A 23,706-nucleotide genomic window follows, 5' to 3' on the forward strand; every position below is an offset into this window, starting at 1 on the left:
GTATACCAGGATCTGGAGGAGTTCTCTCCTGAGCACTGCAGCTCTACAGCTTATTGTACTTTATCGCTGGCTCCATTTTTTGGGGGCTCGCAACACAAGTGTGAATTTGAGCCCCCGGTGTGCCAGTGTTCTTCCATCGAAGAAACTCATTTTTGAAGGGGGTTGGAACCAAATTCTGGGTCGCTGAGATCTGATCCCGCTCCTTCCATTGATGAGTGCCATGTCAATTTCTTTCAATTGCAGCCACCGGTCGCTTAGGCGACAAAAAAAGTCCAGAGGCGACAGTGGGGATCAAACCCACGACCGTGGGATCTACTAGCCGAGAGTCTGACGCCTTAACCACTCGGCTCCCCCCCCCACTGTACCTTATTTTTAATGTTAATTATGGTTTGACATAGGGACAGTTTTTTTTTAATTGAAAATTTCAACAATACAAAAATTTATTCGTTACATTTTTATTATAAATTTAAATACAAAAAAATATATTTATAACAAAACTCCTTCCACATTTAAATGCTAAACAGGAAGCTTCCAAATAGTAACAAAATTATCGCTTGCTGTACAGATGTAAGGTAGGTTATGATGGCAAGTCAACTCAGTGCACATCTACAAAAATATAATATTTTATTTAAGTACATCCTTCATTTATGCTTCAAAGTCACACTGATACCTTTAATGAAGAAGAGATATTAGTGGTATAGATGCCTGACGGGCTTGTTTGGTGAATCTTCAATGTATTATCATGTGATCCCAAGGTAAGAAGTTTTGATTCGCACAAAGGGAAAAATTTAACTTTTATACCGCCTTCAGAGTGAACTGTTCTATCGACAAGAGGGGCACTGAAATCAAAAATCAAATTAAAATATTTTTAAAAAATTAAAACCAAGATGAGTTACTTTTGAACTGACCTAGGGCTATTTATGCACCAAAGGACTAGATTGCCTCCACAAATTGCACTAATATAATCGGTGTTCGTAGGTGACCAGTCCATCGATAGCAAAGGGCTTGCTTGAGACCTTAGAGAGAGTACTGTCTGTCTTGTAGTAACATTGTGTAATGTTATAACACCGGATTTTTCGGCCACTAGTAATTTTGCAGAATCGTCTTTGTGCCAGCTCACTGCAATCCCTGCGCATTACAATTATTTTTTCAAAATATGTAAAAACCAAGCGGGTGGAATTATTAAGAAAGGAAAATACCAGGTGAAGAAAGAAAAAATTTATAAATTGGCGCATAGGAGTTAGCGGCTGACCAGATTCTACATGACAAGTCATCGCTGCATGATGCTAGAAAGTTTCCTTCTTTATCGTACTCTATACCATTTATATATCCTGTGTGGCTGTTTATAACCTAAAATACAAGATAAAATATAACTTTATACAAATTTATAAACTATATAAAGTTTTATGGAGTATAGTTATACATCGGACAATCATCTAACTAGTGCGACAAATTTTAAAAAGATTGATGAGAAAATGTTCTGAGAGAAAAATGCACTGACGCAAAGTTAACAACTTTAAAAGCTTGATTACATCCCGAGAATGTTGAGCATTTGTTTGGATTGAAAGGTGGTTGTTTTATTATGAGCTTCTTCTGCCCAACCAAATCATTAATTCAAGTGTGCTGTGCACAATTAGAGTGATAAAAATCAGCAATTTACCAAAAACAACCACCATTGATTAATTGCAATGGGATGTTTTCCACACTATAAAGCTCGCCCACACATCGTATTTGCCTGATATTGTTCCTTCAGATTTTCACTTATTCTAAACTCTATTAATCAGAAAAACTTTACTTCACTTAAAGTCTGCAGAAAACACATTAAGAAGTTCATAGTTTAAAAACCTGAGAAGTTCTGGAACATGGGTGATGGCCACAGGTAATAGTACAAAATGGTTTATATATTGTTATTTAACTTTGATTATAAATACCTGAAATTTTCCTTAAACATATCAAAAAATGCTAGGAACTTATCTTTCGATCCAATATAAATCAGCATCAAAATTAGCAATGAGGCACTTTAGCAAATAATTAAATTTTAATTAATTAATTTTGTTCTGCCTATTCAAGCTTTTACAGTCTGTCAGATGAATTTTGGATCTGATAGAATAAAGCAGGCAACCAAAAAATTATCATAAATGATAAATCTAGAAGTTCATCACCCCTCACACCCCATGAGGAAATTCCACAATTAAATTAATTATTATTATTTTCCATTGACTCATGTACGTAATTACTAATTACACATGGCATTGTCACCATTGTCCAGGAGATGCAGGAATTGATAGAAATGGTCTAGGAAGTTAACCACAGCACTAACTAGTAGGACTTTCAACTAATATTTATACAGATTAGAGAAACTCTAAAAAGAAAAAAAGAAGTACAGAATAAAGGACTGTTCACAGGTCGTACGGAACATCCTAGCGGTATTTAAATAGAGTTAAATTGAGAATTGAGTTCAGAGTGTGCAAGGTCAAAATCCATTACTACTATAAGTAAACTTATTGAAAAAAATAATAAAATTAAACTCGCATCAGTTTTTAATAATAATCTTGGTTAAATCCCATCAGTGAAGATGGCAATGATAGGCAGACTAAAACGTTTGGAAAGGATTAAACTACAATTTAATCACTGTGCAGACCTTACAATTTTTGTATGAAAATGCAGCGAAAAATAAACAGTAAAGTTTGAAGTGAGCAAAACCAAAACAACAAACAAAAAAACCTATAAAAGTATAGAGTAATTCCTTGGCTTAATGTCCACCTACCATTGTGCCAAGGACAAAGGATACCAATTTACAATATATTTTTCATACTATTTTCTATTAAAAAACTATGGGCTATGACGGGGTTCAAATCCAGGACCATTAGTGTGGCAAATACAAATTGGCCACCCTAACATCTCACCCTACGTGGTCAAACAACTAAAAAAATTTCTTCTCCTCCGACTGAAACACATTTGGATTAGGCAGACTTTGTATTAGTAGTGTATGGATTAACGGATGGTGTATATGTATTCACTAGAGAAAATGTACTTAGGCTTACAAGTTACAACACAACTATATAAAAAATACAACTGATACAAGATAAATTAATTAGAGATCATGAGATGCGGTCTGGTGTGATGTAGGTTTGAAAAACATTTTCTTTATCATGTCAACGTTTCAATCTTTATTTACCTCATCTTCAGGGCCTGAGATTTATAAGCATTATTTAAATTATACAAATGCATGTAGGATGTGAAAATGAATTTATACAATGATGTACACAATATAGAAATTTTCGGTTTAATCAAAGTATTTGTACTCACTCAAAGTGGGGTCTATCACACTAACACTCTCAAGACGACACACAACAATGGCACACATCTACACAGAAAACACACACTTTTAGTGAGTACAAATGCTTTGATTAAACTGAAAATTTCTATATTGTATACATCATTGAATAAATTCATTTTCACATCTTACATGTATTTGTATAATTTAAATAATGTTTGTAAATCCCAGGCCCTGAAGATGATCTAAATAAAGATTGAAACATCGACACGATAAAGAAAACCTTTTTCTAAACCTACATCACACCAGACAGCATCTCACGATCTCCAAATAATCATTAATCAACGGTCAATAAACACCACACGTAGGTAATAAAATTCAAAGATGTAATAAGAATACTGTAAGATTGGAACTAATCAAGCGAGGATTACTTATATTATATAATAAATTATACCTTTGTACTAATTCTATCAATGTCAGCACCATGGTCAAATGCGACAATGATTAGCTGATTTTTCGAATTGGTGAACGCTAAAATGATTGTTTTGGGTGCAATTTTGATGTTGCTCTCTGGACTTAGGCACATTCTGTGAACCCTATGTTCTACTCTCAACTCCTCCACCTTTCTGTAGCTCACTTCCTCAATCTGGCAGTCATCCTCTTCCTAAAAAACAAAAAACCAAGGCCAGTGTTAAATCATTCATACACAAGGAAGTGGTAGATAAACAGACCTTAAACTTTATCTGGCCGACTATGATTTTTGAAGCGAGTGCCACGCATATCAAGTCGTGGCACCACAAATAAGGCGAAAACTCGATGCTGTAGACCTTTTCACTGAATTCTAACTTCGCCTTGGGAACGTCGTTCATTGAATTTCGATACTTTTCAGCCGTTGAAATAGATTTGTCATGAAAAAGAGAAGAGCTCATCACGTTAGAAGGCATCGTCAAAAAAATCGGTTTTCAAGAATAAATAGAAATTCGGCGATTTTCATTAAACCGAAATTACTTTTAAGTTATTATTTTCAGAAATAGCGGCAAGATAACCTACTAGCAAGTAGCAAGTGGTTGAACCAAGAACCAATGTCCTGCATGGTCCTTCCCAACATGAAAGCCACCAATTACGAACCTGTCATCAATTTTGGTAACAATTTCATTTTCACCAAGTCCTTGCATAAAAAGATTAATTAATTGAAAGAAGTAATTTGGTCAATCAGAACACTAAATATAATGGAGTTGGTAACAAAGTTTTCTGTTTTAAGTAAAAAATATAAAAATTATAATTTTGAATATACTGCATTATTTTTTGATATATTTTTCAAACTATATTACATCAACCACTTAGTGGATGGTAATAAAACACACACAAAAAAATTAGTTTTTATAAAAGTTTCTCTGCCCTGTGAAAAGATAATCAAAGACTTCGTCATCATTGTACCAGCTCCCTTCCTAGGCCATTTCCAACAATTCTTGTATTCACTGAAGCCCAGCAAAGGGTGGCAATGGCATACGCAATTACCTACTAGTGCTAATTGTAAAATAATAATTAATCACATAATAAAATGCAAATAAAAACGGAAGATGATAGAAATCGAATGCCCAGACAAACCATTACTCAAGGTTAAGAAGACAAAAATGACTTGAAGATGATGAGAAACCGAATGCCCAGACAAACCATCACTCAAGGATAAGAATACCAAAATGACTTGAAGATGATGAGAAACCGAATGCCCAGGCAAACCATCACTCAAGGATAAGAATACCAAAATGACTTGAAGATGATGAGAAACCGAATGCCCAGACAAACCATCACTCAAGGATAAGAATACCAAAATGACTTGACTAAACTATCACCCTTATCTTGCTTCTTTTTTTTTTTTTCTTGAAACTTCCAGCCTAATTTTCAGTGTGCGTCACCTGTCTACCAGACCGTTTTACTCCTTGCTTCTGCATTATTTAACTAATCTGAATTTTTGTTATTTTAAACAGGTCTCGGTCCCAATCATTTAAGGTTATGAAGATTCTACTATAGATCTGCAGTCTGTTGCACTGACAGAGTATGTACAATTGTACATGTTTAGACTACAGTCTCTTTTCAATGAAACTATAAAAATTCAGAGCATTCCCCTTTTTTCTCTGATGCATTTTAAAATTTCTTTCTTTTTAAATACTGCTAGATTTTTGTGACCAAATTTTATTAACTCAGTACTTGTTTCAATTTTTTCAAAACGTTTTTCATGCCTGTGAAAATGTGTGTGAGGTATATTATATTCATGTGTGGGTATTAACAATGTGTTAAAAATTAAAAAAAAAATCTATTGTAGACTGCTACCTACATAAGTACTAGCCACAAAGAAAATTTGTTGTTAAATACTTTCTTTCATTCGCTCATATTTTTTTGCATATTGAACTTCTACTATATAAACTTCCTGAGTAATTAATAATAAATTTGACATCATATGAAATACAAAATGTGCTCTTATTAATTCATTTTTCCTTAGTTTTTATGAACAGTTACATTATTTAAATACATTTTATTGTTTGTTAATTTGTTTTCTGGACAATACAGTAGATTTTTAATAAATTATTGAATATGAATTTAAGTGGATTGCATTCGAGCTAGATTAAATATAATTTTGTAACTAAGGATAATAAAGAATCTGAATATCTATTTTTCTCCTAATCCCCTGATACACAAATTATATAATACACCACACATCCTTGCCTTATTTATTTTTAACATGGGACACATTTGGGATTTATCTCGTTTGACTTTCTTTTTTTATTAGATATACATTTTTTTGAGATTTGAGAGAAATGAAAGTTTGACATCACCATCTTTCATTCGCCTGGTGAAGCAACACACTGAGTGAATGTGATAAAAACTATTTTTCGTTCCCTTGTAAAATGTTCTATAAAATCAAAATTGGTTGCAAACATTAAATTTCATGGTGATGAATAAAACTGCTGACTCAATTGGGCCGACGACACCAACCTATCCTAGATCCTTAACCTAGATAAGTTGATAATAATATCAAGTTATTTCATTTTTCCTATAAATTGCCATAACACTGCATTGCTGGTATTTCTTTGGTAAAACAAGTTTAAACACATAATCAGTAAGTATGGTAAACATTTTTTTTTACAAAAATATATATTTTTTTACAAAACGAAATAATGAAACTAGTTAAAATAAATAACAAAACTCTTTTCAAACACTTTTAATAAAATAATGACTTTTTGTCTCAACAAGACATAAATAACAATGTTATTAAATAACTTGTCTCAACACTGTTTTTCAAGTCTGCAAATAGGGTTTTCTTGTATCATAGATATTTGCACTTTAGGCCCAACTAAATCTCTTATATTGTTGAGCTTAAATTTAATCATTGCAGGCCTTTCTAAGGAGAGGCCCCATGCGATGACATTGACACCAGGTGGTAACCCCATAGGGAGCAACATCTCAGGTCTGAACATTCCTGAATTTCCAACTTCTATCCATTTGGACAAGCCTGGATGAAAGCAAAATATCTCCATGCTTGGCTCGGTGTAAGGGTTGTAGGCAGGTTTAAACTTGAGTTGCGTAATACCAAGTTTTTCAAAGAATCCGTGAATAACACCGATTAAATCTCCAAGCGACAGATTGTAATCTGCAACAAAGCCTTCCACTTGATTAAATTCTGCGAGATGAGTAGCATCGAGTGTTTCATTTCTGAACACTTTATCTATGCTAAACATTTTTACAGGTTGAAATTCTCCTTTCTGTGCTAAATTGTACAGAAATCTTGCACTATTTGCCGTAGTGTGAGTTCTGAGTATGTTTTTCTTTGCTTCGTTAATAGACCAGTTGTACTTATAACCTCGAGACCCGTATTTTCCTTTGCTGTGCACTTCTTCTACACTTTCTAAATACTTGTTAGGTACTTTTGTCAGGTCCGACTCTTTGGGGTGGTCTAAGAAAAATGTGTCATGCGCATCCCTTGCCGGATGTTGTTGTGGTTGAAACAACGCGTCAAAATTCCAAAACGAGTTCTCCACATAACTACTCGTATCCATCTCGCTGAATCCCATTTCTAAAAATATCTTCTTAAATTCATCTTTCATTTTCATAAGTGGATGCAGTGCACCGGGCACAGTCGGCACACCCATAGCTTCAAAATTGTAATTCTTGAACTGTGCACTTTTCCACAAGCCGGATTCCAACATTTCAGCCGTCAATTCAGTCTCTTGTTTAGATAGATTCGAACCAAACTCTTTACCCTTTTTGACGTTGAAAACAGTCATAGATGTCTCTTTGATTAGCTTTCTTTTTTTGAACTCAGCTTTCTTTTCATCGCTAACTTTCAAGTAGTCCTTTGCTGCGATGGACTCCAGATTCATCTTGATGTCGTCCTGGACAGAATCGAGCACCGGGGTGATCAGATTCCCTGGCAACTTCTTCACCCAGTTGTTAGCCATGGCTTTGTTAAAGCCAATTTTGGCATTGTGCACATTCTTCATGACTTCAGAGAGAGGTGCTTCCTTTTTCTCTTTGACATAGTTGAAGACCAGTACCTTGAAAAATGCGTGCATTATCAATAAAAGTACTATAATAACAAGTCAATTTTAAGAGAGAAGCATAGAATTTTCATTTCTACTAGAAAATATATCCAAAATAAAATGCATGTCTAAAAACCACCAAATTTAGTTGTTTCGTGAAATCTTCTCACACACCTCATAACTGGCATTGTCCTTTATCCATTTCCCTTCATCTGTCAGCTCCCAAAGGGTAGTCGGCACGGCTTCCACTTCGATGACTTCCCCTTTGGACTTCAAGCTGTTTATCTGTCCAATTACGATTTCGTGAGCACATCCGAGATCATGAGCAACCTCTTTGCTGCTAACTTGGTCGTTCAATCGCAGCTTTTCCAAAATTTGGGCAATGACCGGAGACTCGTCCATGGTCATTCTTTAAACTGTAAAGTGTAAAATTTGAAAATTCAGCCTTTAGACAACGTGTTATCGTTGAGGCGAGGTTAAAGAACTGTTGGTACTTTGGTTGGCACGTTACACACCAGACGACAGCTGAATGGACTGTTGGTACTGTTATTGGTTAGGATCAGTTAACTATTGGCGGTTGTTTCCAAAAACGATGATGGCCTTGACCATAAAAACAATGCTTATCTAATAAATAATTGTCAATATTATTCAAGATTTATTTACATTTATGTTTACATTATATTTACATTTACCTTTGTTAAAGACAGATTCAACGGCCTAAGCTGTCAGAGGTGTCTCATTTAACTAACTAAAGTACAAGTTACTGCATACAATAAGTTGAATCCATAAAAATTAAAACAGAAATAAATGAATGAATTTATGGTATTTTCACACATTACACCCAAAAGGCACAGCAAATGAACTGTTGGTATTACTTTAGCTAGTTGTTAGCAATTGTTTTCAAAAGTCCCAAGTATAAGTAATGCTTCACCTTTACCATTTAAACAACACTTAATTTAATAAATAATTAACAAATTATTCAAGCTTTATTTATATATAAATGTATATTTACATTTATAATTCTATATATCCTTTGTTAAAGACAAATTCCATGGCCTAAGCTGTCAGAGATGTCTCATTTAATTAATTAAAGTGTAAATAAATTCCAAGTCACTGCTTAATATAGGTTGAATCCATAAAAGTGGAAATCCATAAACAAATAATTTTATGGTACTTTTTTTGTAGATTTATCGGCCAACTTATGTTCTCCTGGTTGTTATCAGGGATGTGGTCAAAGAAAATATTTTTAAGTTAAATCTTCGTCTAGCTTTCGGAACTTTATTGTACTTTCTTCAGGGCTCTACAAAAGGATATATTATACATTTTAATTTTGGCCAATTTAACATCAAATATAAGAACAAGATACACATTTACTGATTTTTAGTCAGAAGTATATAAACTTAAATTCTTTTATTTTCATGTTAACATGAAAAACCTTTTCACTTTTTTCTTTACCTTTTCAACTATGAATAATGAGTAACTATGAATATGATACTTAGCCCCGTTACACACTACAAGGTACAGCTGAATGGACTATTGGTAGCTGTTAACAATTGTTTCCAAAAGACCTGATTCTAAGTGATGATGCGCCTTTACCATTTAAAGAATAGATAATAATAAATAACAATAAAGAAATAATTGACAAAATTATTCAAGCTTTATTTACATATATGTATATTTATGTTTATAATTCTATATATGCTTTGTTAAAAACAAACTCAGTTAATTAAATTGAACCCTTAAAAATGAAAATACATAAATAAATAAATGTCATTAATATACTTGATGGTTCAGTAGGTGTGGGTTGTTCTATTTTAAGGTAGTCCCGTAACCAAACATAATGATCCTCTGGTCAGATATACCTACAGATCCTTTGAAAAAAATGGTGTATACTTGTCTATGTCATCAGAACTTTTTACTTTGTTAGTAAAATTGCCTCTTTTTGTTTGGCTTTTCTATTGTACTGCCATTGCAGCTCAAGAGCACTTCTCAATGTTTTACTCTTTGCGGGAAGAATATCTTTAACACCATTGAGAAATTTTGCTATTTTGTCGGAAGCTTATCTGGTGAGGCATCAACAAGGGTTGTGATTTTTCGTATCACAGTAGCAATTTATGAACCTCTGAGAAATGTGTTGAATGAGTTCAATGACAAAAGAATTCTTGATAGAGCTTCCGTAGAATGTAATTCCAAAAAAGTGACAAAGGAGAATCGACTGAGGAGGGCCAAGGGCCAAGTGTTGGTTAAAAAGTTTTGTTAACAAAATAAAAACTGGTGGAAGAGTTCATATACAAGAAAAAACATACCTTCATGCTGAACATTTAATCATAACCATTTCCTTTATATATCTTAAGGATGAGGATTTATTTTAAGAAAATGAAATATTAAAGATAAATTAAATTTGTGTTACTGTATAAAATAAATAACATGTCACCTATTTCTTTATTTTTTATTTACAAAAAATAATCTGATGAATTGATAACAACAGTTGATTACAATACTTTTACACAATATGGCTATTTGCAGATAAATGAATCTTATATTGGTGACTTTGGTCTTGATTTGGCCTCTTCTTGTTTTATCAGAAGAACAAAAAGATTGTGTATTACTGAAATTACACGAAAGACATAAGCGACAACTTAAAGAAGTAATAAATATAATATGTGTTATTACATGTTTATGTTTCATAATTATTGATATTTTAATATATTTTCAGATAGGCAAGATCATAATGAGAACTCCAAATTGTTTTGCTGCAGTTTCTCAAGAATTACAAGTCAGGCTTCCAGCCTATTATAGGCAATTTGCAGCTTTGATAGTCTATTTGGTATTATTATCTACTCATTTCAGCAACTTTAACATATTATTATTAGGTACTGTGAGTGTGAATTTCAGGGTGGCCATACTTATGGAGATGCAGCAAGGGAAAAGGCAGCAAGGGATAAGACTACACAAGGTCCACCAAAAATAGGTTGAAAAAGCACTATTATCTTCATCATTACATTATTCTAATTTGCATTTGATTTAAAATCATGTTACAGTAAACAAAACATTATTTATAAAAAGATTTATTCAGATTGTATACAAATGTTGATAATTAGCATGACTAATATAGTTGAAATTCAATAAATAAAAAAAGGATTTATTAGCTTATAAGCTACTGCCCAGCATAACTAGCCTTTTGGCTTCTGATAAGTTTAATTATAATTAAATTAAGTATTTAAAAAAAATTATTTTCCTTTCCCATTTAAAAACTGGTTGACTGAAGTGAGTGCTGCAATTGGGATCTGCAACATAAATAAATTATTATAAGCAATTCAAAAACATTTTAACAATCACTTTTTATACAACTTACAGCAAAGGTACTGTCATAGTTTTTATGTACTGAACCATCGACACTGACAGAACCTGCAGCGGCTTCGGAATTAGCTGAATTCAGGCCAGATCTTGCAAGAACCGAGGATGATGAACTGGCATCAGCACTGGCAACAGATCCTGTCCCACTGAATCCAACTTTTCCTAAACATATATAAAATCAATATAATGCAATCAATGAAATTTAAAATGAAGTTGCATATCGACATGCTTTAAAAAATTCAGCATAAAACAAAAAGCAGCATTCATATTTTAATTAAGCTTTCACCTTGCATAAGTTCTTTCAAAGCATCGCAGTTTCCATGCCTTCTACATTGTTTTTGCGCTCTCCTTACCAACAAAGCTTGTTGAGTATCTAAATTGCAGGTAAAAAATAAAACCAAATGCAATTTTTACTCAATCAAGGACAGACATTTATAACAAAACAGATAGCAACTTAGACAATGACAATACCAAGTTAATAGAATTAGTTAAGATGGAGTCAGTATATCATTTCACTGGCTGGAAAGGATATTCATAAATTGGTGTTAAGCCGATCCAGATTTCAAGCACTAAATGCTCATCATCAGGCTGAATCTTCAGGGGGTTGCAAAGCCCTATAGATTTCAACCTTGTGATGAGCATTTAGTGCTCAAAATAAAAATTGCTGTTTAAAATTAGTTCATGAGTAGAACTATCCTTGCCAACCAGTGTACCAAGTTAATTCACAATATTTTCAGAAGCTAATAACATTTTTGTTATATTTGTTGTTTTTCACCCCTCGTTTATATAGAAGAATTATACAAATACAGTAATAATTTTATAAATTTACCTTTATTATTGAGATGAGTGTTTACAGATTTTAAAACAGAGATCGGAATCTGTAATAGAAAATTATTCTCAATATATTTAAACTGTAAATTTGGTTATAAATAATACCAAAGAATTTACATTAAAAATTGAGTCAAAAAAGCCTGGACCGCCAAAGGATCCACCACCTGAGCCACTTGCCCCTACTGAAGCACTGGCAGCAGCACTGCTAGAACTTCCACTTCCAATTCCTGCAAAAAGATAAAATATAATTTATCGAATATTGAATAAATAACGTATATTCAAATTGAGCATGGCATTTTAAACTATTTCCATAATGAAATCAAAACAAATCACAGAAGGCAAAGGACGTTTCATTGATAAATGGAAGACTTCTAAAATCGTCATATTCATTCATAATGCTGATAAACACCCTGTGAATCTCATTAGCTACCTTTTGTCAATTTGCTTAGTGACCTAAGTAAATATTTGAAAAGATCATTGATTGAGGAATTAGAAAACACTTGGACCTCCAGGGGATACTGCTTTGGGAACAGTTTGGCTTCAGGCCTTTCCTGTCAACTCTAGCCCAACTACCAGGCTGGTCGACCAATTTCATGGAATTTCAATAGTAAAAATGCATATTGGAGCCATATTACTTGACATAAATAAAGTATTTGATACTGTGAGGCACAGTGATTTACTGTATAAAATATATAAGAGATATGGGTTTCCCTTAGTATATAGTCAAGATAATAGGTTCATATCTCAACCGGTAAAAATTCATTGTAACATTGGAAGGTCATTCAAGGGCTAGCGGTGTCCCTCAGGGTTGTGTACTGGAACCCACACTTTTTCTAATTGATATCAATGATTTTCAGAAGTAGAATTGACTCTTTTTTGCGGATGACACCTCACTCATCATATCATTGTGGAGAGTGAGCGCCATAGCAAACCATCTGAATAAGATGGTGAAGAGGATTAGGAGAAGAGGAAGAGGATCTTACAAAGTGGAAATTCGGGGCTAACAGGAACAAGACTGTGACCATACTGTTCACACAAGAGACCTGTCTTAGACCATGTAGTTTTATTCACAGGGGAAGAAATAAAACCAGACTCCCATAATAAAATAATGGAATGTGTTTGACACTAAATTAAACTTTACAACATATATTAATGAGGTCATTACAAATGGCAATTATGTTGTTCTATACCTGCACCAGCTCCAGCCCCTCCGAAATTTGCACCACCTACTCCTGAACATAAAAAGGACATAAGTATAATATAACGATAAAAAATATATAATTAAGCTTGAGTTAATTAAACAATGAGTTATTTAACTTAAAATTATCACCTGCACTTGCTGCAAAGGGGCCCCATGAAGCAGATGCACCTGCCTGACCAACACTGGCTCCTCCTTGAACTTCCTATTTTAAACAAATTAATTATATGTTGATTGGAAAATTTTCCATATTATAAGAAATTACCTTGTCCAAATAAACTGTTTTAATATGATTGGGCGCACCGTAGACAACTCCAAACAACAATATTCCACATAAAATTCTTGTATACATTTTGTCTGAAATCAACAATAAATACGAATACATATTAATTTTATTAAAAATGTTGCAAGTATTGTTTGGCGTTATGGTTAAATAAATTATCAGGATTGTTTATAGTAAACTATTAACTCATGTTATGAATAAAATTGAAAATAATATTCAATTAATTAAGGTTTTTAGTTGAGGTAAAAAAGTCAGTGTCATGAGAGGGATTCAAACCCACCACCTTCGGCTTGATACGCCGCTACTCTACCACTTGAGCTATCGTGACCATGCAGTAGATAGTCAGCAGCGTATCAAGCCGAAGGTCGTGGGTTCGAATCCCGCTCGTGATACTGACTTTTTTATCTCAACTAAAAACCTTAATTAATTGGTAAAGCAGACCACGAAAATTAGTGAATTGAAAATAATAAACACTTTGGTCATTTAAACTCATAAAAAACATTTTTATTTTTTAAAATAATTTATTTAAATTATTTTGTGACCTTGAATAATTCTCAAGAGGAACTACTCATAAGTTTATGAGAGTTTGAAAATGTATTAAATTGAGTTAAATCAGCATGATTGTTTTTGTCAAAATTAAAGCTATACACACAGTATATCTGTACAAAAACCAACATTATTTTTTTTTTTAATTTTTGTTAATGAATATATTGATATATTATATTTTCAATCAGACGTTCTTCATACATATAACTATTTATAGACTGAAACATATGTAAGAAAATATGTTTTCTATGCGTTCCTTTTGTAGGCCACTCTCGCATGAATATATGTGCTCAGGCGTTTAAGCTTCCTCATTATAGAATTGGCATTGTCTTCTTCAACATTGCCAACATCTTTCAATTAATTAGATTAAATTTTCATCTATCCAATTTTACATATTTACAATTTTTGTTTATGTACACTTTAAGGTTTAAAATAAAATTGTATTTCAGATGTAAAATCTATTAGCATTAAGTATTTAATTTGGGATTATTTTTGTAATAACAAAAATCAAATTAAAAGAACGAGTTGTCTAAAGCCAAGATTATCTATTATAGTACAGTCTTTTGTTGTCTTCTAAAATTATCCAAACTGCATAGTTTAAAATTTTAATATTTTTTATGAACAATGTATACTTTTATTTTTGTATAGATTTAAAAAGAGGAATTTCCTTTTTGCATTTTAAAATAATTCAATACATTTCTTCTATTTTGATATCCATCGACTAAAAATAATGGGATTCAAGGTCTCGGAAACTTCCTGTTATTCCTAATTCCAAGGATTTAAAGGAGCATTTCTCTAATAAAATCTATATACGTTTACGTATGTACTTAAATATCCTTGAAAACAGGAAACAATAAGGAGAGATACAAAAAAAGTCCGACCTTCACTAAAAAGCCGTTTTACTTGTGGACGTGTTTCGCTTGTAAGTGCGATTTTGTTTTTGCTCATTCATTTTGGACAGAAAGGCCAAAGACTTGACATTCCTTTTTTTCCCTTAATACACATTTCCTCTTCCTTTATTATGTATAAACGGATTTTGATTTAACTGTCCGATAAAATGTTTTTAACGTATATACAACGAAAACGTGTTAGTGCTTCTCATTGAGAAACTTTTGTTGCCGAACATCTTGTATCATACCCTTGGCTAATAATATTTAAGCAACAATCTTGTTTTAAAAATAATAAAAGTATACACACGCCATTTTCAGTTTATCTTGACGGAAAATTTGTTCTTCTGGAAATGGCGTTTTCCTCCGTTAATTTGACTGTTAAATTGCCTTCTTTCGAATTAAAATGCTGTGTACAAAGAAAAATTTTGAGTTGTACGTCTTTTTCGTTTTTCGCAGGTACTTATTAAAAATAATTTGAGGATAATTTGCCTAAAATTTATCTAACTTAGACACACCGCGGGGAAAGGCGGACCAGAGGGATTAAGAACAAAAAACCATTTAAAAAAAATCTTTTAGCATTTTTATAAGCTTTTCACCATTTTCACCCTAAACCTTAAGTGAAGACCTACAAGAAATGTAATACCCAATTAAAATTTTGGTATGAATTGTTCTAACCTCAGGTCATAGATCCTCTTATTTATTTGTTTGTTTGCCTATAATACATATAATGAATTTAATATTTGTCGGTACAATCGAAAGTGTTTTTGAACCAAACCTACAACGGTAATAATATTGGTCCTTGCGGCTACCAAGGATATTTTTTTGAGCCAAGGCGTGCCAAGCAGAGGGAAACGGTTTAGCAACAAATAATTACCCCAGCAGACAAAGCCTTTATTTCAAAACAGGTTTAACACACTTGAAGAGACCCCACGAAGAAGTTTAATTACTTAATTGTAAGATTAAATAAATTTTTAAAAATTTACAATAAACGTTGAAGGAAAAATGATGAATCGATGTGATATAGTTGAAAAGAAAACACTTTCAAATGTTTAATTTATTGCAAATAATTATATTAAAGGAGGTGAACTGGATTCGAAGGTTTCTTATAAAAATAATAGTACAATTGAATTATAATGTATAAAATAATAAAAAATTTCACATTAAAACAATCAAATGGAGATGTTTAAATGCTAAATAGCAATGCCTAATCATTTACGTGATTAAAATTATTTACGTAAAATAGAATTTTTTCATTTTAAGATATTTATATATATTTTTTATTTTATCTTAATGTAACTTCTTTTATAAAAAAAAGTCCGCAGCCTACTTTCTAAGTTCCATGACATTCTAGGTTCACCTATCCCATCTCCACGTTACTCAGCTTTTTCAATTACATATGAAATACGAATATTTTTTAATGTGGGAAATAATAATGTATTCGCCGTGTAAATTAGCCTGCTTTGAATCAGAGCGTATCTCCTTCGAAACGAAGGACATAGACAATTAATATTTCAGAAGAATAAATTTGAAATGGATTTTTTTCTTCTTGAGAATTTGTTACTATTACAATAATTTGATAAAACTACTTTTGTTTAGTATCTTTTTTGTTCGACCCTTTCGCCCACCGGTTCGATTTATCCTGATTAAAGATCACGAACGTCAGAAATGTGCAATTAATTCGAGCCGATCACGAGATTAAATTGTTTCTGTTTATTTCGAAATTAATCTTCTAATTGCACATATTTTATCACTTAAAAAAAAGAAAAACATCAAACAAACAGGCAAAGTTGTTATTGTAATGTTATCGTTGCGCAGCATAGGAGGGCAAGGAATCAAACATCGGCCAATTAAGCAACCCCGGCTTTCATTCGACGTAGTTGCCGATTGGTCATTTGAAAAATTATATAACAACTTGATATTTTGCGTCAACATATATGGATATATTGGATCTTAACTTATTTCTATCAAATATGTCAATAAGCGGTACGATTTTTATTCAAATTGTATGTCCACATTTGTTTTTATGCTGTGACACAGTTTACTAAGCATTTCTTAACGAAAATGGTTTATTTTTATGATAGTATTAAAGTTGAACTGTTGAAATTGTCAACAAATTGGTGATTTGATCAAAACACAAATTTGTTAGAACGATGATGATAAAACTAAAATTATTGGATAAGAGAAAGTCAAGTGCAAAAATTCTATATTTGATGACGTGAGTTGAGTTTAAGAACATTTTAAACATTTCATGTAAACTTTTTCGAATTTATAAATGTGAATAGTTAAAAACATGACACAAGGTATAAACACCAATAAAATAATGTAACATTAAATAAAACCGACAAATACTTCATACTTGTTTATATTCTTCAGCAAGGTTTTTGTTTTTTGCTAAAACTTTTACCCAAAAAAATTAGCTTATATTCATACTATTTTAAAAATATTGTATTCTGTAGTTATCATAAATCGTAGCTAAAATCATATCGCGTATTTCATGTAAACTTTTCGGAATTTATAAAAGTGAATAGATTAAAAAAAATGACACAAGGCATAAACACCAATAAAATAATCAAACAATAAATAAAATCGACAAATACTTCAAACTTTTTTATATTCTTCAGCAAGTTTTTTTTTTTTTTGCTAAAACATTTTACCCAAAAAATTAGCTTATATTCATACTATTTTAAAAATATAAATTGTATTCTGAAAAAGTATCACCATAAAATCATAGCTAAAATCATATCGTGTATTTCATGTACACTTTTCGGAATTTATAAAAGTGAATAGATAAAAAATGACACAAGGCATAAACACCAATAAAATAATCAAACAATAAATAAAATCGACAAATACTTCAAACTTTTTTATATTCTTCAGCAAGTTTTTTTTTTGCTAAAACATTTTCCCCAAAAAATTAGCTTATATTGATACTATTTTAAAAATATAAATTGTATTCTGTCACACCAGTCACCATAAAATCGTTGATAAAATCATATCGTGTAATATTTTATCAATAAAATTATAAAATCACAAATAAATTATATGCTTATAAAAAGATAAATTTACAACTTGAATTACCCTTCAACGTCTTAAGACGAGAGATTTACTCACCTGAAAGCTTTTCTCCGGAGTACCTCAAACTGACCAATAGTCGAACCTGCTAAGCACGGACTGAAGAGTGAAGATTCTTCGGCCGGAGTTCCGAAGGACTTCCCCCACCGCAGGCACCAATCCTGTTTGTTGTTCTCTTCCTAGGGCCGTTTGTCATAGTTGTTAGTCACTGAAATCTAAGAAGGGGTGAAAGCGATTGCGAATAATTTCAGCAGTATCTATAATTATAAGCGTTTATTACAGCGATTTGTTGTGCCTTTTGAAAAACCTTAATCAACCTGTTTTCATGGAACTACAGTGCGATAAACACAACATTTTTCTAACAACAACCGGAGGCGCGGACCGCCTGGAGAAATGGTAATTGAGTAATTAAAACGAAGTGATTAAGGATGGTTTTATTGTTAGATTATCTATTCAAGATATAATGGCTTAAATAGGCAATTGAAAATGATTCCGTTGGTATTCATCATTGAATAACGATAGTCATGACGATGAGCGACCTGAATCAAGGATTTCTTGCTTGCTCACCGGTTTCTTTGTAACTATGGAAAAAACCCGACAGTTAGCTGTAATGGAAATGCCCCGTGGTATGGGATGATTCCTAGTTCATTTTAGGTCAAAAGCATAAAGTTTAAAATAGGAAATTATTTAAAAACCAGCTTGAACTAAAGTCTGATTGTCCTGGTTAGGAGTCCTCTTCTTGTTGGTTGTCTTTCACACACGTTTCAGCGTTTCAATGGTTGGTCTGTGTAACGTGATGACCATGATGATGACGAAAGACTAAGATAGCGGGGTTTTGTATTCTCCAAGCAATGCATCCTTTTGGTATTGTATTTTTCTTTTACCTTTCTTAGTTCCTTAGTTCAGTTCAATTGGCTCGATCCCTCTCTTAAGAATGTTAGGTCACTGAATGCCATTGCTACAGTTCTTTTCCCCTGGACTTTCTGATACCCTAACTTCTACCACCATTGAGCGGTTTGCTTCATATTCGAAGATAATATGGATTGCAATTTCCTCCTCCTCATTGCGTAACCTTCATCCAATCGACCCATGTTGTGTACGAGTTTTCTCAGATGTTAAACAGTTTATAATCCTATCACTCCCCTCAGTTTTACCCTCTCTAATAATTGTACCAATGCGTCTTCAAATTTTGGTGAGGGTTCTTTAACCATAGGTATACTTTGTCTGGTTTTCGTCAACCTCCCCTCTTATTTTTTGTGGGCTCATTCGGAGATGTTGGATTTTATCATTGTCCTTTATATCCAAAGTGTAGGTTCTGGGCCTGGTATGGTCTTGCAGATCCGGCCAATTTGCCTGATTTTTTACTACCCAAAATTCCTTTGTCCTGGCACCCAAGATATCTATTTGCCACCCAAACTCTATCGGAGGTTTTGATGCATTCCCTAACTATTTTAGACGTGACATTTTTTACGTGTTGTGCTTTTATGGCTTGGCTGTCAGATCTTGTGAAGATTGTTTTATCAGTGTGACATATTTTAAGATGTTCCACGGCATAAGCATTGATAGCATGTACTTCAGCTTGAAAGTTTGATTGCTCATATTTTGTGCTTGTACAGAACATATCCGATTCTTTTCATTTGTTTTGGAGCCATCTGCATACCATAGACTGTTAAGACATTTTAGGATGATGCAAAAGATGGTTCTGGGATCATATCAGTCCCCATTTTTAGGTGTCTGATTTTATTTGTCATTGTTGTCCGCTCGAAATATTTAGTCCCGATTCAATTTAATTGTTTTCGGGGTCTGAATGAGCTCTCTTCTCTCTTCATTCTTCCATTGATGCATTACTTTATTTATTTCTTCGGGAGGGAATTCTATTTTTTACGAGCTTTCATCATGAATTCTTACTCTAATAGTATGGATCCTATACGACAAAAATATCTAGGACACATCACATAAAAAAACAGAAGATAGCTAAATCCCGAAACATGTCTGACAGACAGTCAAGGAGGTCATATCTATAACTTTGCAGAACAATGATTTTTAGATTTCTTCTTGAGTTCAGTAGTATGATAAAACTGCCAAGATAATTTTAAACAATGAGTTAATTATTGTATTTTCAAACATGTATCCAGTAGAAGTAAGAAACAACATAACAAAGCAAAATAAAATAATTCAAATAAATACAGGAGAGTTTCTTTTCATACTTCCATACTAGATGGGTGTCGCGGACATAGGTTCAAACTTTTCCAATACTTATTTCATACTACTCTCATTTGAAAAGCGATTGAAGTATACAGCAAGTACTTTTAAGAAATATCCTATTACTAATTGTTACACAGGACCAGGTGTATGTCAAAGCAAATAAATATGAGAATTTTGTCCAATTTTACGAAGGCCGTTGGATTCCACAACGGCAGCTTAATGTGTCACACTATCTATTGTGGCAAACCTCTTAGCAGATCTGAAAAAAAAACTGATCGAATGCCTTAACTCGATAGAAATATTTGAAGGTCTAGTATCCATAGTTGGTACACGGCTTAACTCTGAAGATGTTGAAATTTTCATAAAACCCTGAGCTAGAGTTGGGCTCCCACATTTTTGTGTAAAGACGTGGTTCATATCCTAATACACACTTTGTATGAACTTCAATTTAAAGTAGGAATGACGACCAAACATTTAAAAACGATGAGTCAAGTGATAAGGAACATTAAAAAAATATGGTTTTCAGAATGCAAGTTTTTTCAGTATTATTTTATTTATGATATTTCAGTATCATCAAAGCATTTAACCTTCCATTTTTAATAACTATGAGTCAAGTAGATCTATTTCAGTAATAATTGTTTAATACGTATTTGTATTTTGTTTACAATACTCTTTGTCTTTTCTCAAGATTATCTTTTCACTTTTAATAACTGAGAGTCATTTTTTTGTTATGACATTCAAATAATCGTTCTATATTTGAACTTGTATTATCTCGAAGGGACAGTTGAACTATTAAAGAAATAATCGTTCAGGTTCACCTCGTGTCCAACTCTGTAATTTGAAAGCATTTCAATCAGAAAGGTACGCAGGTATACTCAAGGGTAATCGTGGCGTTAACGATTGTTATTATAACCTAAGCTCCGAGCTAGACTTAAAAAAACTTCTTGCTTGAGATGTCCAATGAAATTGCCAGGACTTAGAGTTTTGCAGGAAATGAACTTGTTGCTGTGTTTTCTATCCTAGAAACTATCCTAGAAAATAGTTTTCTATCCAAGAAGTTTTCTATCCTACACCAACCATCGAGAACAAACAATGTTCCGTGGCATACTTATTTATTTGTAATTATGGGTGTTTCGGGCTCATTGGCCTATCCTCAGCAGCCCAAATATGTCTTTCATCCAATTCGAGGCTTCGTATACCGGACGATTTTAAATAAACTGTAACTAAGATGGAAGCAAATAAGCCTGGCTGTTCCTGTGTACGAAGGCTACAATCGCAAAATCGAAACACTTAGTTTTCCGTTCTCCACTAGCAAATAAATTAAAAACCAAGGAAGATACGGCAAATATGAGTATAATAATAAAAATCTTTTCGGTTCAAGGAATTGAGAATCACATGCCTCACAATATTACATTGGCCATTGAAATCTATGTAAGTTCATATATATCTGGCTAGTCACCTCAAAGCACGGTGGCTCGAAACCTCATTATCTTAATGACAACTTCAGTCCATAGTGTTCGGTGTCGTCTCTGTTATTTCCTGCACAATTTTGCCCTCCATACCAGCTTTGGCAATCTCATCCATTCGAACCAAAGCGATGTTTGATTGACCATATCCTCCAAAGTCCTTCTTCATATTCAAGAGTCTTCTCCTCATCACTTCCTTTAGCTTATTTGCTTCGCTGTTTGTAATTACGATATACGAGCGTCATCTAAAGATTGTACTATTTATGGAGGAATACCTTATTCACCAAAGTTACTGTACGATCAGTCTCTTCGGATATCTTATAATTGTTTAGATAGAATGTTGCAAATTGGCCAGCTACCGTCTAACTTTATTTCTTTTCGATTTATAAGTTTCGTTTTGTTTTCATTCAGCTTCTTACTGTCCTTATCTAGACCGTGAACTTTACTTCCACTTTTTTTCTGTTTCTTGCTAGGAATGTGATGTCATCAGGGTATGCACAGATCTAGGACATCTTATTAAATGTACTGCCTCCCTGGTTATCTGAGCATATCCATATTTCATATTATGAAGGATTCTCCACTTTCATTACCTGATTTTGATTCAAGCTTTTGCTTTTTAGAGAAGTTTTTGTGTACTTTACCGGGTTCTGTAACAGCCATTGAAATACAACCTAGGTAAAATGTACACCGACATAAAAAACAGCTATTTACCAATGTAAAATCACTATTCTTTTGCTCGATTAACCTACGGACTAGAATGATGGTTGGACTGCTGTCTTTACACTGCAGACTCTGGTGGCATATGCAGGCTCAAATGTTGGTCCCGGTGCGTACGGTCGTAAAGAGGTTGACTCTTTTTAACCTTAACCTTATCGATTTTTGTACAACCCCTCGATAGACCTCGAGGTCCCCCTAAATCTGAAGCGCCCCAAGGCTCAAGCAATTACCTTTCTAGTTGTTGCATTAATGACTTCTTGCTTCCATCATTTATAGGCAGAAGACTCCCAAATTTACCTTTCCTCCTCGCCTCCTGATTTGCATATCGCCATTATAAGAATTCAGGTGGACTCAACTAGCTCTTAGGCCGCTGAAAATGGGCTTAAGTTGAACATAGTAAAGTCCCAGGTTATTGCGTTTGTATAAGCGCCCTCCTCCAATCCTTACCACTTTTCATCAGTTTACCATTAACAATCATACTATTTCGTTGTATCTCACCGTCAAGAATATTGGATTTTTCCTTTCTTCTTTTGACTTCTAAACTCTGCTTTTCCTCTCTCCGTCAGTTCGTTGTGCCAGCCACCCTTTAGGACGCGTAAACAAATAGTTTCCTTCTTTCTTCACCCTTACTTTGATTACAGATATGTTTTATACGGGGGACTTACTGGGGAGCTTAAAAAGATAAAACGTCTAATGAATTCTTTTGTTTTATCTTCGTCCCAAGATTTCAAGATCCCACGTGACTGACTGATGTGGCTCCGCTGGCTCCTTAGTCTATCAGATGATATCATCCCATCTCCTCACCTTCAAATCCTTTGTACACTCTTGCCAAACTCGCTCCGTCCTTCTGACCTCTTTTCAGTCGTTTCGTGCCTCCACCCTAAGAAATTCCTTTCCTAACTCTATTCGCCTAGTCCCATCCCTTTCCACCTTTTTAGCTCGTCTTTTTGATTACTTCTTGTCATCACAACTTGACACCGAAGTTATATAGTCATATATATTTTTGTAAACAGCATTTTCGTACAAGCTTATCAGGCTTGATTATTTTGAAAATAAGTTGCGTCCATAATTACTTATTCAAAGGGACTTTATGTCCTTGAATAGAAATGTGTAGAGATTAGTGACCGTTAATCGATAGTTATTCAGATATCGTGAGATGTCGTGAGATTCACACCCGACCGCATCTCACGATATCTGAATAATCCTTGAATAGAGTTTATTTTTCATTTTTATTTCATTTTACAAAGCTGAGACTGATGCTTGCCGTATATGCCAAGAGGGATCACAGTCTGTCAGACTCATTTCGGCATTTCGCCATCCTCAGTG

General features: G+C 33.3%; 4 protein-coding genes across 9 annotated transcripts; 1 reads left to right on the plus strand and 3 right to left on the minus strand.

Annotated features, from left to right (window-relative positions):
- Positions 1–422: 422 nt before the first annotated feature.
- LOC106669831 (nucleoporin Nup37) lies at positions 423–4,386 on the minus strand. The gene is made up of 6 exons (XM_014399608.2): positions 4,009–4,386; positions 3,732–3,941; positions 1,200–1,350; positions 909–1,128; positions 671–839; positions 423–606 (listed from the first exon to the last, which is right to left on the minus strand). The coding sequence occupies exons 1-6, from the start codon at positions 4,219–4,221 to the stop codon at positions 517–519; spliced, it is 1,053 nt and encodes a 350-aa protein (XP_014255094.1). The 5' UTR covers positions 4,222–4,386; the 3' UTR covers positions 423–516.
- LOC106669834 lies at positions 4,351–11,013 on the plus strand. Of its 5 annotated transcripts, XM_014399612.2 has the most exons (4): positions 6,296–6,395; positions 10,342–10,462; positions 10,532–10,642; positions 10,711–11,013. In XM_014399612.2, exons 2-4 carry the CDS (start codon positions 10,346–10,348, stop codon positions 10,789–10,791), a joined length of 309 nt encoding a protein of 102 aa, XP_014255098.1. In that variant the 5' UTR covers positions 6,296–6,395; positions 10,342–10,345; the 3' UTR covers positions 10,792–11,013. The 5 variants fall into 5 exon arrangements, 3 of the variants coding, with proteins under 3 accessions (XP_014255098.1, XP_014255097.1, XP_024081860.1); XM_014399611.2 differs by lacking the exon at positions 6,296–6,395 and having other exon boundaries at positions 10,223–10,462; XR_002910115.1 differs by lacking the exon at positions 6,296–6,395 and adding an exon at positions 4,351–4,420 and having other exon boundaries at positions 10,342–10,716.
- On the minus strand, positions 6,482–8,350 carry LOC106669830 (phenylalanine--tRNA ligase alpha subunit). The gene is made up of 2 exons (XM_014399607.2): positions 7,990–8,350; positions 6,482–7,830 (listed from the first exon to the last, which is right to left on the minus strand). The coding sequence occupies exons 1-2, from the start codon at positions 8,221–8,223 to the stop codon at positions 6,562–6,564; spliced, it is 1,503 nt and encodes a 500-aa protein (XP_014255093.1). The 5' UTR covers positions 8,224–8,350; the 3' UTR covers positions 6,482–6,561.
- Positions 10,868–18,139, minus strand: LOC106669832 (glycine-rich protein 1-like). 2 transcript variants are annotated; one of them, XM_014399609.2, is made up of 9 exons: positions 18,032–18,139; positions 13,467–13,558; positions 13,334–13,406; positions 13,194–13,235; positions 12,121–12,230; positions 12,002–12,050; positions 11,459–11,545; positions 11,171–11,334; positions 10,868–11,102 (listed from the first exon to the last, which is right to left on the minus strand). In XM_014399609.2, exons 2-9 carry the CDS (start codon positions 13,551–13,553, stop codon positions 11,046–11,048), a joined length of 669 nt encoding a protein of 222 aa, XP_014255095.1. In that variant the 5' UTR covers positions 13,554–13,558; positions 18,032–18,139; the 3' UTR covers positions 10,868–11,045. The 2 variants fall into 2 exon arrangements, with proteins under 2 accessions (XP_014255095.1, XP_014255096.1); XM_014399610.2 differs by lacking the exon at positions 11,459–11,545.
- Positions 18,140–23,706: the final 5,567 nt, after the last annotated feature.

The sequence above is a fragment of the Cimex lectularius genome, unplaced genomic scaffold (assembly GCF_000648675.2).
Source record: "Cimex lectularius strain Harlan isolate CLEC.00 unplaced genomic scaffold, Clec_2.1 scaffold76, whole genome shotgun sequence".
Taxonomy (NCBI): domain Eukaryota; kingdom Metazoa; phylum Arthropoda; class Insecta; order Hemiptera; family Cimicidae; genus Cimex; species Cimex lectularius.

Excerpts from the sequence above, each read along its gene's own strand:
- LOC106669831 (XM_014399608.2), bottom strand. The coding sequence starts at position 4,221 with ATGCCTTCTAACGTGATGAGCTCTTCTCTTTTTCATGACAAATCTATT. Across the intron at positions 3,942-4,008 it reads TCGGCCAGATAAAGTTTAAG|GAAGAGGATGACTGCCAGAT; the intron begins GTCTGTTTATCT and ends TTTGTTTTTTAG. Across the intron at positions 1,129-1,199 it reads ATTTTTTCTTTCTTCACCTG|GGATTGCAGTGAGCTGGCAC; the intron begins GTATTTTCCTTT and ends TGTAATGCGCAG.
- LOC106669830 (XM_014399607.2), bottom strand. The coding sequence starts at position 8,223 with ATGACCATGGACGAGTCTCCGGTCATTGCCCAAATTTTGGAAAAGCTG. Across the intron at positions 7,831-7,989 it reads AGGACAATGCCAGTTATGAG|GTACTGGTCTTCAACTATGT; the intron begins GTGTGTGAGAAG and ends GCATTTTTCAAG.
- LOC106669834 (XM_024226092.1), top strand. The coding sequence starts at position 10,346 with ATGAATCTTATATTGGTGACTTTGGTCTTGATTTGGCCTCTTCTTGTT. Across the intron at positions 10,463-10,531 it reads ATAAGCGACAACTTAAAGAA|ATAGGCAAGATCATAATGAG; the intron begins GTAATAAATATA and ends ATATATTTTCAG.
- LOC106669832 (XM_014399609.2), bottom strand. The coding sequence starts at position 13,553 with ATGTATACAAGAATTTTATGTGGAATATTGTTGTTTGGAGTTGTCTAC. Across the intron at positions 11,546-12,001 it reads CACTCATCTCAATAATAAAG|ATACTCAACAAGCTTTGTTG; the intron begins GTAAATTTATAA and ends CCTGCAATTTAG. Across the intron at positions 11,335-11,458 it reads TTTGAAAGAACTTATGCAAG|GAAAAGTTGGATTCAGTGGG; the intron begins GTGAAAGCTTAA and ends ATATATGTTTAG.